A 12,039-nucleotide genomic window follows, 5' to 3' on the forward strand; every position below is an offset into this window, starting at 1 on the left:
CAAAGCCTTCAGAAGGTCCAGGCCAACTGGAAGAGGCATTTGGTCAATTTTTTGCCTCAGTGAACTTTCAGACTCAAAGTCTCAAACTGGCAGTTCTTGGGCTTAATCTGGTGTACCATTTTGTTTTGTTCGGCCAGTAGACTGTTTGCTTAATTGCCACTATTTTAAAATCAGGAGTTTTACATTAATGACAAATTTCTGGCTTCTCTTGAAAAAAAAAAATCAAAACACCTGGCAACACAGGGCCCATATTCATGCAAAATAAACAAGATCATCAAAAACACCAGTTAAGGAGTAGGGCATAGATGGATTTTCAATCCACTGCTCTCTTTCCTTCTCTGTCACAATCCATTTTTAAATCTTCAAAAACTTGTATTATTTCCTAAAGGCATTTACCTAAAATTGAACTGCTACAGGCTGGGTCCTGAGTTCCTAAATCACAAATGATCTGTGTGCCTTTTGCAAGATGTTATATTCACTGGATGACCCTTTTTTTTGAGAACCTAAACACATGTCCTCTCATTTTACACTTTTTAAAATAAAAAACCACTCAGCTATCTGACCCTGAATGTGACGTGGCACAGGGACTGGAGACTGGGGCTCCTCTGCTCTGGGCTGTGCAGTGCCTGGTGGGCACCTATCCTCACAGCTAATCCAGATATTCCATCTACCCACACATCTCTCCCAGGTTCTGGCTCTTTCCGTCCCCTCCGCACCAGCAAGGCCGCAAAGGCTCTCTCTGCTCCTTTTATGCAAAATGTGTTGCTTGATCATCTGTACGATGCCTTTAGCCTTTGACAGCAGCTGAAAAGACATGCGGTGTCAGTAGAGAGGTGGTCTGAGGACCAAGATCACGCCGTACTCTTCCCAAACCCTGCTGACATCTTGGCAGGAAGGAAGAGGCAGAAGAAATACGGACGCCTCTCCTCTGCTCCATTCCTTCTAAAAAATATGATTCACCTTTTTGCTTTTACCTTGCTTAGACACTATGTTCCAGGCTGAGAGCTGAATACCAATGAACTTCAGTTACATTATTAGGAACAGGAAAATCTTGTTCACTGCTGAGCCAAGTTAGAGCACTACAATTTTACTGCCTTCTTCACAGTTCCAAGCTCATGATTCTTGGGTCCAACAAGGTAAGACGGTCCTAGCAGTTAGGGAAAGGGTTGCCTCGCTTACACTCTGGGCAGACACTGGGCTTCATTTTATTAAGGAGGCAGTGTCTCCTCACAGGGTCACAGGGGATCAAGGGGAACCAGAGAAGTACCCAAGTGCACTGGCACTCACTCCACGCTGCCGCACAGTAACGAGACCCCACGAGCTCCTCCACAACCTCACGCCTCTGAAAGCCCCCCAGGACCAGCAAGCCTCAGAATGAGCGCTCATCTGCAGAGGCACGGACGGGCAGGTTCGTACACAGAGGCAGCAATTCTGGTTCTACACGCGCATCTCCTTTTACAAAGAGTGACAGAAAAGTCTCAAAGACGGGCACGCGGGGATGACCAGGTCCCTGGATCAGAGTGCTCCTATGAGCAGCTCCTTGACGTGGGGGGTCAGTTCTGCCACCTCCAAACAGAAGCTCGTAGGAATACTCTACGATCAACAGTAAATGGCTTGTTTAAGGACGTCGCCCAGCACAGGAGTGGGAGGTAAGGCGCCTATTTCAAACTCAAGGCCAGTTTAAAAAGCTCTTTAAATCGATATTTCTGCAATATCAATTCTGCAACTAACCTAGAGGCAGAGGGCCTGGGGACTGAATACTCATTTCACTTAATCACCTGCAGAAACACAGTCATGTGGCCGAAATGTGTACCCAAGTGGCCGTGGAGCCATACTGAAATTCCCCTCATGTGGAGTCAGTCATGCCTAGCTCGGCCCTTTTCACACACTGTTTGTCACAGAAAGTCCCTCTTGTACATATGTCACTGTGATTCAACTATGCTATTTTGCCTTTTTTCCCCAGAAAGATGCTTACAGATAAGTCTTTTTTGCTGCCTAGATTACAAATGAGGTTCTCTCAACACGATGTTTATTTGGCAAAAGAAACAAGTTGTAATGCAAAAAATGGACCGTTCTGCAGGGCCTGTCATCCTTTGCTGGGCCTCCACTGGAGCACCTGCCCAGGCCCAGCCCTTAGTGGAGCCATCCAGGGTGCAGTCTCGCCAGCTAGGCTGCCAGCTCTTGGAGAACAGTCTAGTTCTCTCTCTTACTCAGCCAGGCTCACAGCAAAAGCCCACTGGATGAGTTCTCTCACCCAGCGGGGCCAGGTCCATCCTAAGCACGCTTCCTGGAGGCTATACACGCACAGCAAATCCCAGCGCCCTTCCAAGAGACCCTTCAGAAGAAAGACAAAAGCATCACACACACACACACACTCTCGCTCGCTCCCTCTCTCTTAGAAATTCTGAAGGCAGAATATTAAACTGAGGATGACGTGGGCCACACAGTGAAGTTCCCAGTCCCTACAGCAAAACGTCTTTGTGGCTCGTCCAAGGGAAAGCTCTAAACAGCAGCCCTGACTTGATGTTTGCATCTTTGGCATTTGTGTCTTTACTGAATTTCATCCGCCCTACCTCCCTCGCATTGTAATCTCCTTGAAAGCAGGAACCACGTGTTCTACCTCGTAATTCCTCAAAATGCCAAATCTTGTGGTTCACACATGATGAACCCAATAAAAATTGAAAATAACAGTTTCCCATGGATTGTCTTTAAAAAGAAAAACGTGAAAGCAATTTCTATAAAAACACCAGTGATAGGATTACAGACCCTTGCTTCACAGCTGGCTGACTCGCTGTTAAGTAAGGAAGTGCCCTCTGATTAAACAATGGTCCGTTCACGTATTCAGTCAACATCTACTACGTGCCTGGCACCCGGTCTGCACACCCTGAAGTGAGGCTGCAACCTGGTCCCGCCCCATCTGCTCCTTTGTTTCCTCACTCATTCTCCCAGTGGCCTCTGCATCAGGTACCAGCCGTGGATCTTGCTGATTCGGTAGTGCCAGAGGAGTCATAATACACGGGATGACAGAAGAGCTGAAATGAGTTGTGTTTTCAGAGAATGGAAGCCCCTCACATGGTGCCCACTAGGACCTCATCTCAGTCTGAGTGCTGGGCCTTTGGGAGCCTCCCTGACTCCCAGGGCCATCAGCTGACAGCAGATGCTCACAGCTCCCTCGGGGGGCACGGCCATCAGAGAGGAAACGGTTACATTAACAGTAAGACAACTCCACTCAGGTTGTCTGTACACAGCTTTTTCCCAGCGGTGTCATTAAAAAAATAATAATTTTATAATAGATATTTTTATCTCCACCACAGGGCAGGTATTTCTCTCCCCTTTTATTAGTGATTCCTGGAGGGGCCACCCACGGCCTGCAGCTCACACGGGCTCCCCAAAAGCAGTCAGCCCTGTCTTCTAACTCCCAGGGATGAAGGAATATGGGGCTTCTCTTTCAGTCACTATTTTAAAAGCGGGCAGGCTTTTCTCTCTTTACTCAGATATAACTCTAACAGAAACTGACAGGTTCAATCTTGGTTAATTTTTTTAAAAAAACACAAGAACAAGAGCCAAGAAGTTGATCCTCAGGTGTCAACAGAAGCAGAAAATCTACTACCTCTCATCTCCAAGTCCTACGCTTACTCATCCTGAAACGATGGCGGTGGCAGGGCTATCTTAAAAGGCAGAGCTTCACGCCTGGTGAACAACGGACCTGAATTTATATCGGGCCATAAAACCCTCCACACGCGACTGCTACATTAACATACGACAATCTGGAGAGGGATGGAAAATGCCGCTTGGTTAGATGTTAGAGCCACGTCTGTTTTCCTCCCTCATGCAAACTGATTTCAGACTGAGGAAGCTGAAGACAAAAATGACACCATGAGTTCACACAATCTCTCAGCTCCAAACCCAGAAACAAGCACACAGAATTGTTTTTTTTTTTAAATGACAGATTTAAAATGACGTTTACCAATGAAATGAAATGCTATCCAGGTTTGCTTCAAAATAAGGGGTGAGTGGGGAGGGGGTAAGAGGAAAAGTGGATGGGGTAAAGATGGCTGCCCCAGGGTTGGTAATTACTGAAGCCCCGTGAATATTATAAGACTGAAGCACCCAGAGTACTACATGATTCTGTCTCCCTCTATGTTGAAAGTTTTCCAACATAAAACATAAAAAAAAAATTATATTGGGAGACTAGCAATGTTTAATAAAGGAATACTGAGTTAGGTATAAGGATGGCCAAGATATACTGTTTAGTGAATAGAAAAGGATGCACAAGGGTATATAAAGTATGAGTCCACTTATACACATACACACACAACTGATAAATCTGTAGAAAATTTCTGGAAAAATAATAATCCCTGTATACTGTTTGAATTTTTAATGAAAATGTATTACTCATATAATAATTTTTTAATTCGAGGAATGCAGCAGAGGAAGGGAAACAGTAAGGGGTGAAAAATGAGATGAACACCTCCATGGACCAGAAACCACTAGAGCCAAGAGCTGGAGTCCGGAAGCAGGCAGTGGGCAGAAGTTCACACTCTGTAGGGCCTGAAATCCCCCAGGCCCTCAGCCAGGTTTGCGGTATGAAACGGGACGGGTGCCTGTCTCAGGCACAGTCTGTCCTCCTCACACCCCCCGCACCCTCCCAATCCTCTGTGCGAATACCTTCCGCCTCTTTGAGCTCCTGGTTTCTGATAGAGGCATGTTAAAATTTCACTGCATTATTGTTGACTCATTGTTTTCTCCTTGTAATACTGTCACTTTCTGTTCTGCAAATACCTTATATTGCTTAGGGTATATAGTAGCAGTATAAAACCAGTCTGCATAGATACTAAATCCCTGCTGGTGCTTTCCTCTGGGGAGGGAGGGAAGGAGGGGAACATAGCACCACTCCCCAGCTGCAAGGAGTCCAGGAAAGAGAGTCTCCAGCCCTTATGCCTCCCATAAAGGGAGGCAGGCTTATATGGCAGGAAATTCCTCAAACATAGGGAAGGGGTTCAAATGCTGAGAAGCCAAAATATCAGCACTAATTATGCCAAGTTATCAGTTGCTCCAGTTTTACATACCATGAGGAAAATGAAGCTCAGAGGTTAAGTGACTTCCCTAAGGTCACAGAACTAAGTGGCTGAGTAGGACAGGATAAAATTGCTACCACCAATAGGAAGTGCTAGTCTGTGCCAGGCACACTATCTAATTTAGCCTCCAGTCAACTCCACCATATACAGTATTGCACAGTGCTATAATCTCCAGGTCTCAGCTAAAGAAACTGAAGCTCAGAGTGGTCAAGAAACTTGCCCAAGGTCACACAGCCACGAGTGGCAGAGTGCTATCAGTCCACTTCCTCCCCTCCTACTCCTGTACTAGTCCTTACTTCCTTCCCAACATCCCTCAGAGACCTTCTCCAGTCTTAGGAATGGGATAAAGAGGCCTGCAAATAAGCTGGACAGGACTTCCTAGGTGGCGCAGTGGTAAAGAATCCACTTGCCAATGCATGGGACATGGGTTCAAGCCCTGCCCTGGGAAGATTCCACATGCCACGGAGCAACGAAGCCCGTGCGCCACAACTATTGAGCCTGTGCTCTAGAGCCCGTGAGCCATAACTACTGAGCCCATGTGCCACAACTATTGAAGCCCACGTGCCTAGGGCCCGTGCTCCACAACAAGAGAAGCCACCACCATGAGGAGCCTGCGCACCATAATGAAGAGTAGCCCCCGCTCACAGCAACTAGAGAAAGCCCGTGTGCAGCAATGAAGACCCAACACAGCCAATAAATAAATAAAATAAATTTATAAAAAAAAAAAAAGCTGGACATTTTTATTCCAAGCATCTGGAAAGAGGTTAGGCTGGCACAAATTCTATCAATAAAAAGCATGTGACCTAAAAAGGTAGACGAGTGGATACTATTAAAATATTTACCACAAAAGCAAATTCCTGCCCGGTGGCGTTAGCAGCAGCTGACAGGATTAGCCTGCTGCTTCCACCTCACGGTGGGCTTGGGCTCAAACCAGCAGGAAGCCAAGCCTTTGGAGCCAAGAGAGAATGAACCGGAAGCCCGTGGCCCCCACCAACAAAGCTGCCATTCAGCAGCTCCTCCGGTGGCCAGCTTCAAGACAGAGTGACCATGACCAACGGCTGCAACCAGCTCCTCAACACACATACACATACACACACACACACACACACACACACACACACTCTCCCACTCACCCACCCATTCCAGGCTCAGCAGGAGCCTTGTGGCCTGAAGCTAAGCCACTGCCAGGCTTCCTAGCCCCAGGGGCCGCCTGAACAAGCCAGGCCACAGCCTGGGCCCTGGCTGCCGCAGAGGGCCGGCGAACCTCAGGCCTGGGGCCTCACCGAGACGTGGAGGGCTGCCTCTCACCCTCCCACCCTCTTGCCTGTTTCCCTCACAAGCTCCACTTCCATACCCTTTGTTCCTGCTCACTCAGGAATCTTATGGAAAAGCCAGCTCACTGTCTTCTGCTAAAAAGGGAGGGTTTAAACTTGGGTAGGGGTGGACGCGCCAGATTTAGCAAAAAGAAAGAAAGAGAGAGCAGGAGGAGGGAAGGAAGGAAGGGAGGGAGGAAGGAAGGAACTCAACAGGATACCCAGTTAAATTTAAATTTCAGATAAACAACAAATACTTGTTTTGTGTATTTGTTGTTTATCTGAAATTCGATTTAACTTAGTGTCTTGAATTTTACCTGCTACCCTGTATGGCTGGGTATGGGGTAGTCAGAGGTATACAGAACAACAAATCAGCTGGAAAGGAAAACGCAAATGCAAGTGTGATGATTAAGGGGGGGGAGGAAGGGAGGGAAGAAACGCTCTTCACTGAGAGTCTCTTTCACACCGGAAACGTTCATGTGCATTACTTCATTTGACTGTCCTAGTAATTCTGCGTATTAGACATATTTATCCCCACTTACAGAGGAAAACACAGAAGGCCAGAGAATTCACTGACTTGCAAAGTGTCCCATGAGTAATCTGTGAAAGGCAGGACCATACCCACGGCTTCTGAGTGTAACCTGAGCACCGCTTGCTACACACGGCTGCTCTGCCTGCTGATACACCCTTGTAATTTTTATAGGCTGTACACAAAGCGAGTCCAACAGTTCTCTTTACTTGGCCAATACGTTCGTAAGGAAGTACATTCTAAATGGCATCCTAGACTAACACATTTGCAAAATACAGTTGTCTATTTACGGAGAGCATTCTATTCGCAGAGAAAGCACTAGACCCTTCTCTCCTTTTGGCCACTTATCCCAACTAACCATAGTTCCCTGACAAAGAGGCAGAGAAAGAGTCAAGACAGGAAGGACAACGTTCCACCCAAGACGACTGCTCCCCAATTTTCAGATGAGGAAGGTCATGAGATATTTGACTCGACAAAATCTTACAGGGACCCAAGAGGAAGAGAAGCTCCTCTATCACTATGCTAGCATCCCACGAGCCATCATTTTCCTGAAAACAGCTGATGGGGTGTTATGTTTTGTTGGGTTTTTTTTTTTGGGGGGGGGGGCAGGGGAGGAGAGATTATTTTTTAAAAAGCTATTTGTCAAAAGGACAGTGCAAAATACCTTCTCCTCCAGCCCCTCAAGTGTCTAACATTCATGGCACACCATCAAAGGGAAACAACCATAAATATGACTTAATATGGGCCTTTTCTGCAGTACAGTAACTGTCAGACAAGTGACTATAAAAATAACACAGCTGAGAAGGTCTAGATTTACTGCTGCTTAGTGAATTTCCAGATCAGAACGTGCTCTGTCCGCCAGTCCAGTTTTGCTTTCGTGCTGTCTGGTTTCTACGTGCTCCATTCTTTTCACAGATACTAGCAGAGTCTGTTTATGATAAAAACCTTGCCCGCCTCACAGTCCATACTCAGGGAGGCCACGTGGCAGTCGGGCCCCACTGCCAGTTCCTGGGGGAGGGGCGGGTGCCCACGGAGGTGGGCAGACGGCCGCAGGGATTCCCCACCAGCGACTGCGATGGCCAAGGCCGGGGAGGTGGGGCTCTGCCTGCCCTCGCTCAGGCCCTGTTCACTCCCCAGCCGCGCCCCGCAAACACACACACCCAGGCGCGGACCCCAACGTGGCAGACCACGGACACGTGATCTTTTGGGCCTCTGGAGTCTCCAGTTTTCTGGTGGAAGACAGCAAAAAGCCACACTCTGTTTCCTGTCCCCGCCAGCACCAAGTGTTCCCAGCCCCAGCACGAGACAGAAGGCAGATGTCCAGAGGCCACGACCCGGAGCCGGTGAGGTTCCGATTCGCACAGGGCAGGCATCTGCAGACTGAATTATGAGAGAGGTCTTCAGAAGCATTTCAGCGGGAGGGGGATGCAAGGGGGGAAGAACACGTAAAGGACGTCTGATTTCTGCTGATTCTGAGGGTGCAAGCCCTACAAACAGGGCATTTTTTGGATTCTCCCAGCAGCCCTGCTGCAGGGGTCTCATCCGTCTCATTATACAGAATGATAATTAAAGATTCTGAAGGTGAGAAAAACACAATTTCATTCTGGATCTAAAATCTTTCTGAGATTTCTTTTGAAAAGGCCAATTAGATGGATTTGTTTCACTGTTTGTGAAATCCTTAACGTACAGAAAACAAATTCTGGCCAATACCATTTACATTAAGTGTGATCATGTTTCTATTTATATTACATGAGAAGATGCCAAACCAGGGGTTGAAGGCCTCAGGGCTCCAACTGCCCTTAACCGTCAGGCTGGTCTGATGACCTCACAGGCCCTACGGAGCCGCGAGGAGCTCAGCAGCAGACGAGGAAAGACGACGGGGAAACGGCGAGGGCTGGAAGGGCCGGGAGCACGCGTGTCGGGGCTGCAGGAGGGAGGCCTCGGAGCCCAGCTGCTCCCATCCTCGGGCGGGGGGCCCAAGCGTGGGGGCCGGGCTGGGACCAGCACACAGGACAGCAGACTCTCAGTTCAGTGCTCCTTTCACCTCCTCCCCTTGTTAAATCAATGACCCCAGACATAAGATACACCTTTCTGAAGGTGAGGGAATGAGGCGGGAAGGCTGCTATGGGTACAAGGGCAGGTGTGTGCCCACACCATCTCTCTTCCCCATGCACAGCAGAGTAAGGGGCTCTACTCTGTGACTCTGGAGCAACTTGCGAGAGGATTACGTAAGGGAGAAGAGCCCACCAGGCCCAGGAGTTACCAACTCACTCAGAGGCCTTGCAGGAATTTCCTGCTATGTGATCTTGGTTTTGCAAATAACTACCACCAAGCTGAGGCTGTCACTCTCCTCTTAGAGGAAATGCGTGTTCTTGAGTCCCTCGTTGCATGTGCCCTGCAGCTCTCCAAAGACTGGGCCTAGCCCTGAGAATGCCCAGAGAGCCAGCATGAGGGTCTGCACTGAGAACCAAGGGCGGACCAGCCCAGGGGGCAGTGACATCCCAGCTCCAGGCTCTGGGTGAGCGATGGCTCTGCCCGGAGGAGGAAGAACCAGCAACAAGGAACTCTCTGTACCCAGGGCCATGGGCCTCGTTGTTCACAAAAACCTACAGGTGCTTCTGCTTTTCCTTTCCTTTTCTGATTTCTTTAAATTGTAAGATATATATCACATACAAAGGAGCACATGCAAACACACGCACAGCTCCTCAAGTGGAGCACGGGAGCGCCGCAGCCCTCCAGAAGCGATCCCCACCACGTCCGTGCTCCCCGCCACGCCTCCAGAGGCCACTGTCGTGCTGGCTTTGGGAACCGTCATTTCCTTGGTTTTCCTTATGATGTTTACCACCTGTGTATATAGCCCTCACGATTATATTTCCATTCTGCCTATTAGGGTACGTAGCTACCCATCTGCTCATTTTTATATTTTTATATTTACTCAGTTAGATGAATATATTAATTTTATCCATTCTGCTGTCTGTGAGCACTCAGGTTGTTTTCAGTTTGGGCTACTAAACAATGCCACGATGAACACTCTTGAACATGTCTCCCGGTCCTCGGGTGCTGGAGTTCCTTTAAGCTGCACCCCTGATAAGGAAACACTGCAGCACGAGAACGCGCTTTTCACCAGGTGACGCCAATCTGTGTCATGCTGCCTCTCCCTCCACGAGAGACACTGATAAACCCACTCCACTTATACAGAGGAAGGGTCACGGTGACTCAAGGCCAAGAAAACCTAGTTCATCACCAGACTAGCAAGTTAAAGCTGTATCTTGATACCTCCTAAGACAAAGCCCAAGATTTTAAAATTCTGAGCTGAACCAGAACCAACAACCCAAATGGCTGGGCTTTCCACAAGGAAAAAATGTCACCAACTCTGACAAATGAATGAGGTAGCATCTACGGTTTCAGTACAGACCCACCTGCCCGTACTAGTAACTAGCACAGACATATATACAGTACCAACTGTTAAATAGACAGCCAGTGGGAAGTTGTTGTATAATAAAGGGAGTCCAACTCGAGGATGGAAGATGCCCTAGAGGACTGGGGCGGGGAGGGTGGGGGGGACTCGAGGGAGGGTGGGGGGGAGTCGAGGGAGGGAGGGAATACGGGGATATGTGTATAAAAACAGATGATTGAACTTGGTGTACCCCCCCCAAAAAAAAAAAAAAAAAAAGCAATAACTACAGATGCGTCCCTGAGACATTCAGCGCAGAAAGACTGCAGACCGATCGACCCCAGCCTGCTGAGGGGGGCGGGGGCGCGGTGGGCGGGGAGCGGTCCCGGCGGCCGCTGGCCCGCTGCTGCCACATACCTGTACACGGGCTGCATCTCCCTCGCGATGCCGATGACGGCGCCTGGTAGAAAGTTGTCAAACTCCTCAAACAACTCCCGGATGTTGGTCTCGTACTTTAGGTCTAGGTCCAGCTGAATTATCCGCAGGATCTCTGGAGGAAAGAGCAACGCGGTAATGAGAAAGACACGCATCCTGGGAGGCTCCGTCACTGACAGAAAATGAAGTGGAAGGTGCAGAAGAGGGTACTGGATTACTCTTGCTGTCACCAAATCATGCAACGACCCTGCTGGAAACACAGGCCCTTCATCTACCAGCAACCCCCCCCCCTCCCCCCCAGCTAGAAGCTTTAAAATAGAGAACAACTGCCCCGTCGGTTTCCTTCCAATTGCAGACATACGTTTTCTGTAGAACTAAGCAACCAGATCCTCCAGTTTAGGCCACTGTCCTGGTGTAACTGTCAACAGGGCATCATTTCATTTCAACTGTATCTGATGTAGATGATACAGTACATGGACACCTTACCGAAAACTCAAAGAATAGAGGTGTTTCTCTTTGGGGCACAGGTGGTAAAAGACCCACAGAAGTCACTGTTGCTTCAGGTTCTAATTACTGTATATTTCTGCAAACCTAGATATGTGTGGATTTAGGATGCTGCCCCAGAGAGAAACCGCTAAAAGACCTCAGATACTGTCATGTTTTTAATCCACTGTCTGAAAGACTAACTGAGCTATCATTAGACACTGACTCTCACAAGCACCTGGCTCCTAAGAGCTTTTGCTTCTGCGGCCCCCAGATGACTCAGGGCCAAGAAGAGAGAAGAGAGGCGCTGAGTTCATTCTCCATCCTTCATCCAACAAGCCTGTCGAGCTCCCAGGCCAGGGGTGCCGGCAGGGGACCAGACAGCAGGCTGATGGGGCCCCGCCCGCAGGGAGGGACACGGAGGCCACTGAAAACGGGGGCGGGGTGGGGGTCGGGGGTAGTGCCGACGTGACGTGGAAGAGGGGCCGCTCGGGGTTAAGGGACGAAGGAGAAAGAGCAAGTACCCGGTACTAACAGATGCTCTGGCCTGGGAATCAGCCGACGTGAGAGCAGATTCCAGGTCTGCTGCTGATTAAGTCTGTGATCCTGGGGGACTCACTTCCCTTCTCTAAACGTTAGGTGTTTCATTTGCTGACGTGCACATGATGTGTTGTGCCTCACAGACTGCGATGCCAAGAAGAGAGAACAGGTGGGAAACACCAACCAGGCTGCAGGCGCCCCAGGAACCCAGGGTCTGGAGAGCAGGGAACTCGCTGGAGCTTGAGGCAGCTGAGGAAGACGGAACGG

General features: G+C 48.9%; 1 protein-coding gene across 1 annotated transcript in view; it reads right to left on the reverse strand.

Annotated features, from left to right (window-relative positions):
- Window positions 1-12,039, reverse strand: part of XXYLT1 (xyloside xylosyltransferase 1) — a 166,335-nt gene that overhangs the window by 60,412 nt on the left and 93,884 nt on the right. Inside the window, exon 3 of the mRNA XM_057738755.1 lies at window positions 10,732-10,864. Coding sequence (XP_057594738.1) covers window positions 10,732-10,864 — 133 coding nt within the window. The remainder of the gene's footprint in view (window positions 1-10,731; window positions 10,865-12,039) is intronic.

Source organism: Hippopotamus amphibius, chromosome 6, assembly GCF_030028045.1.
Source record: "Hippopotamus amphibius kiboko isolate mHipAmp2 chromosome 6, mHipAmp2.hap2, whole genome shotgun sequence".
Classification (NCBI taxonomy): domain Eukaryota; kingdom Metazoa; phylum Chordata; class Mammalia; order Artiodactyla; family Hippopotamidae; genus Hippopotamus; species Hippopotamus amphibius.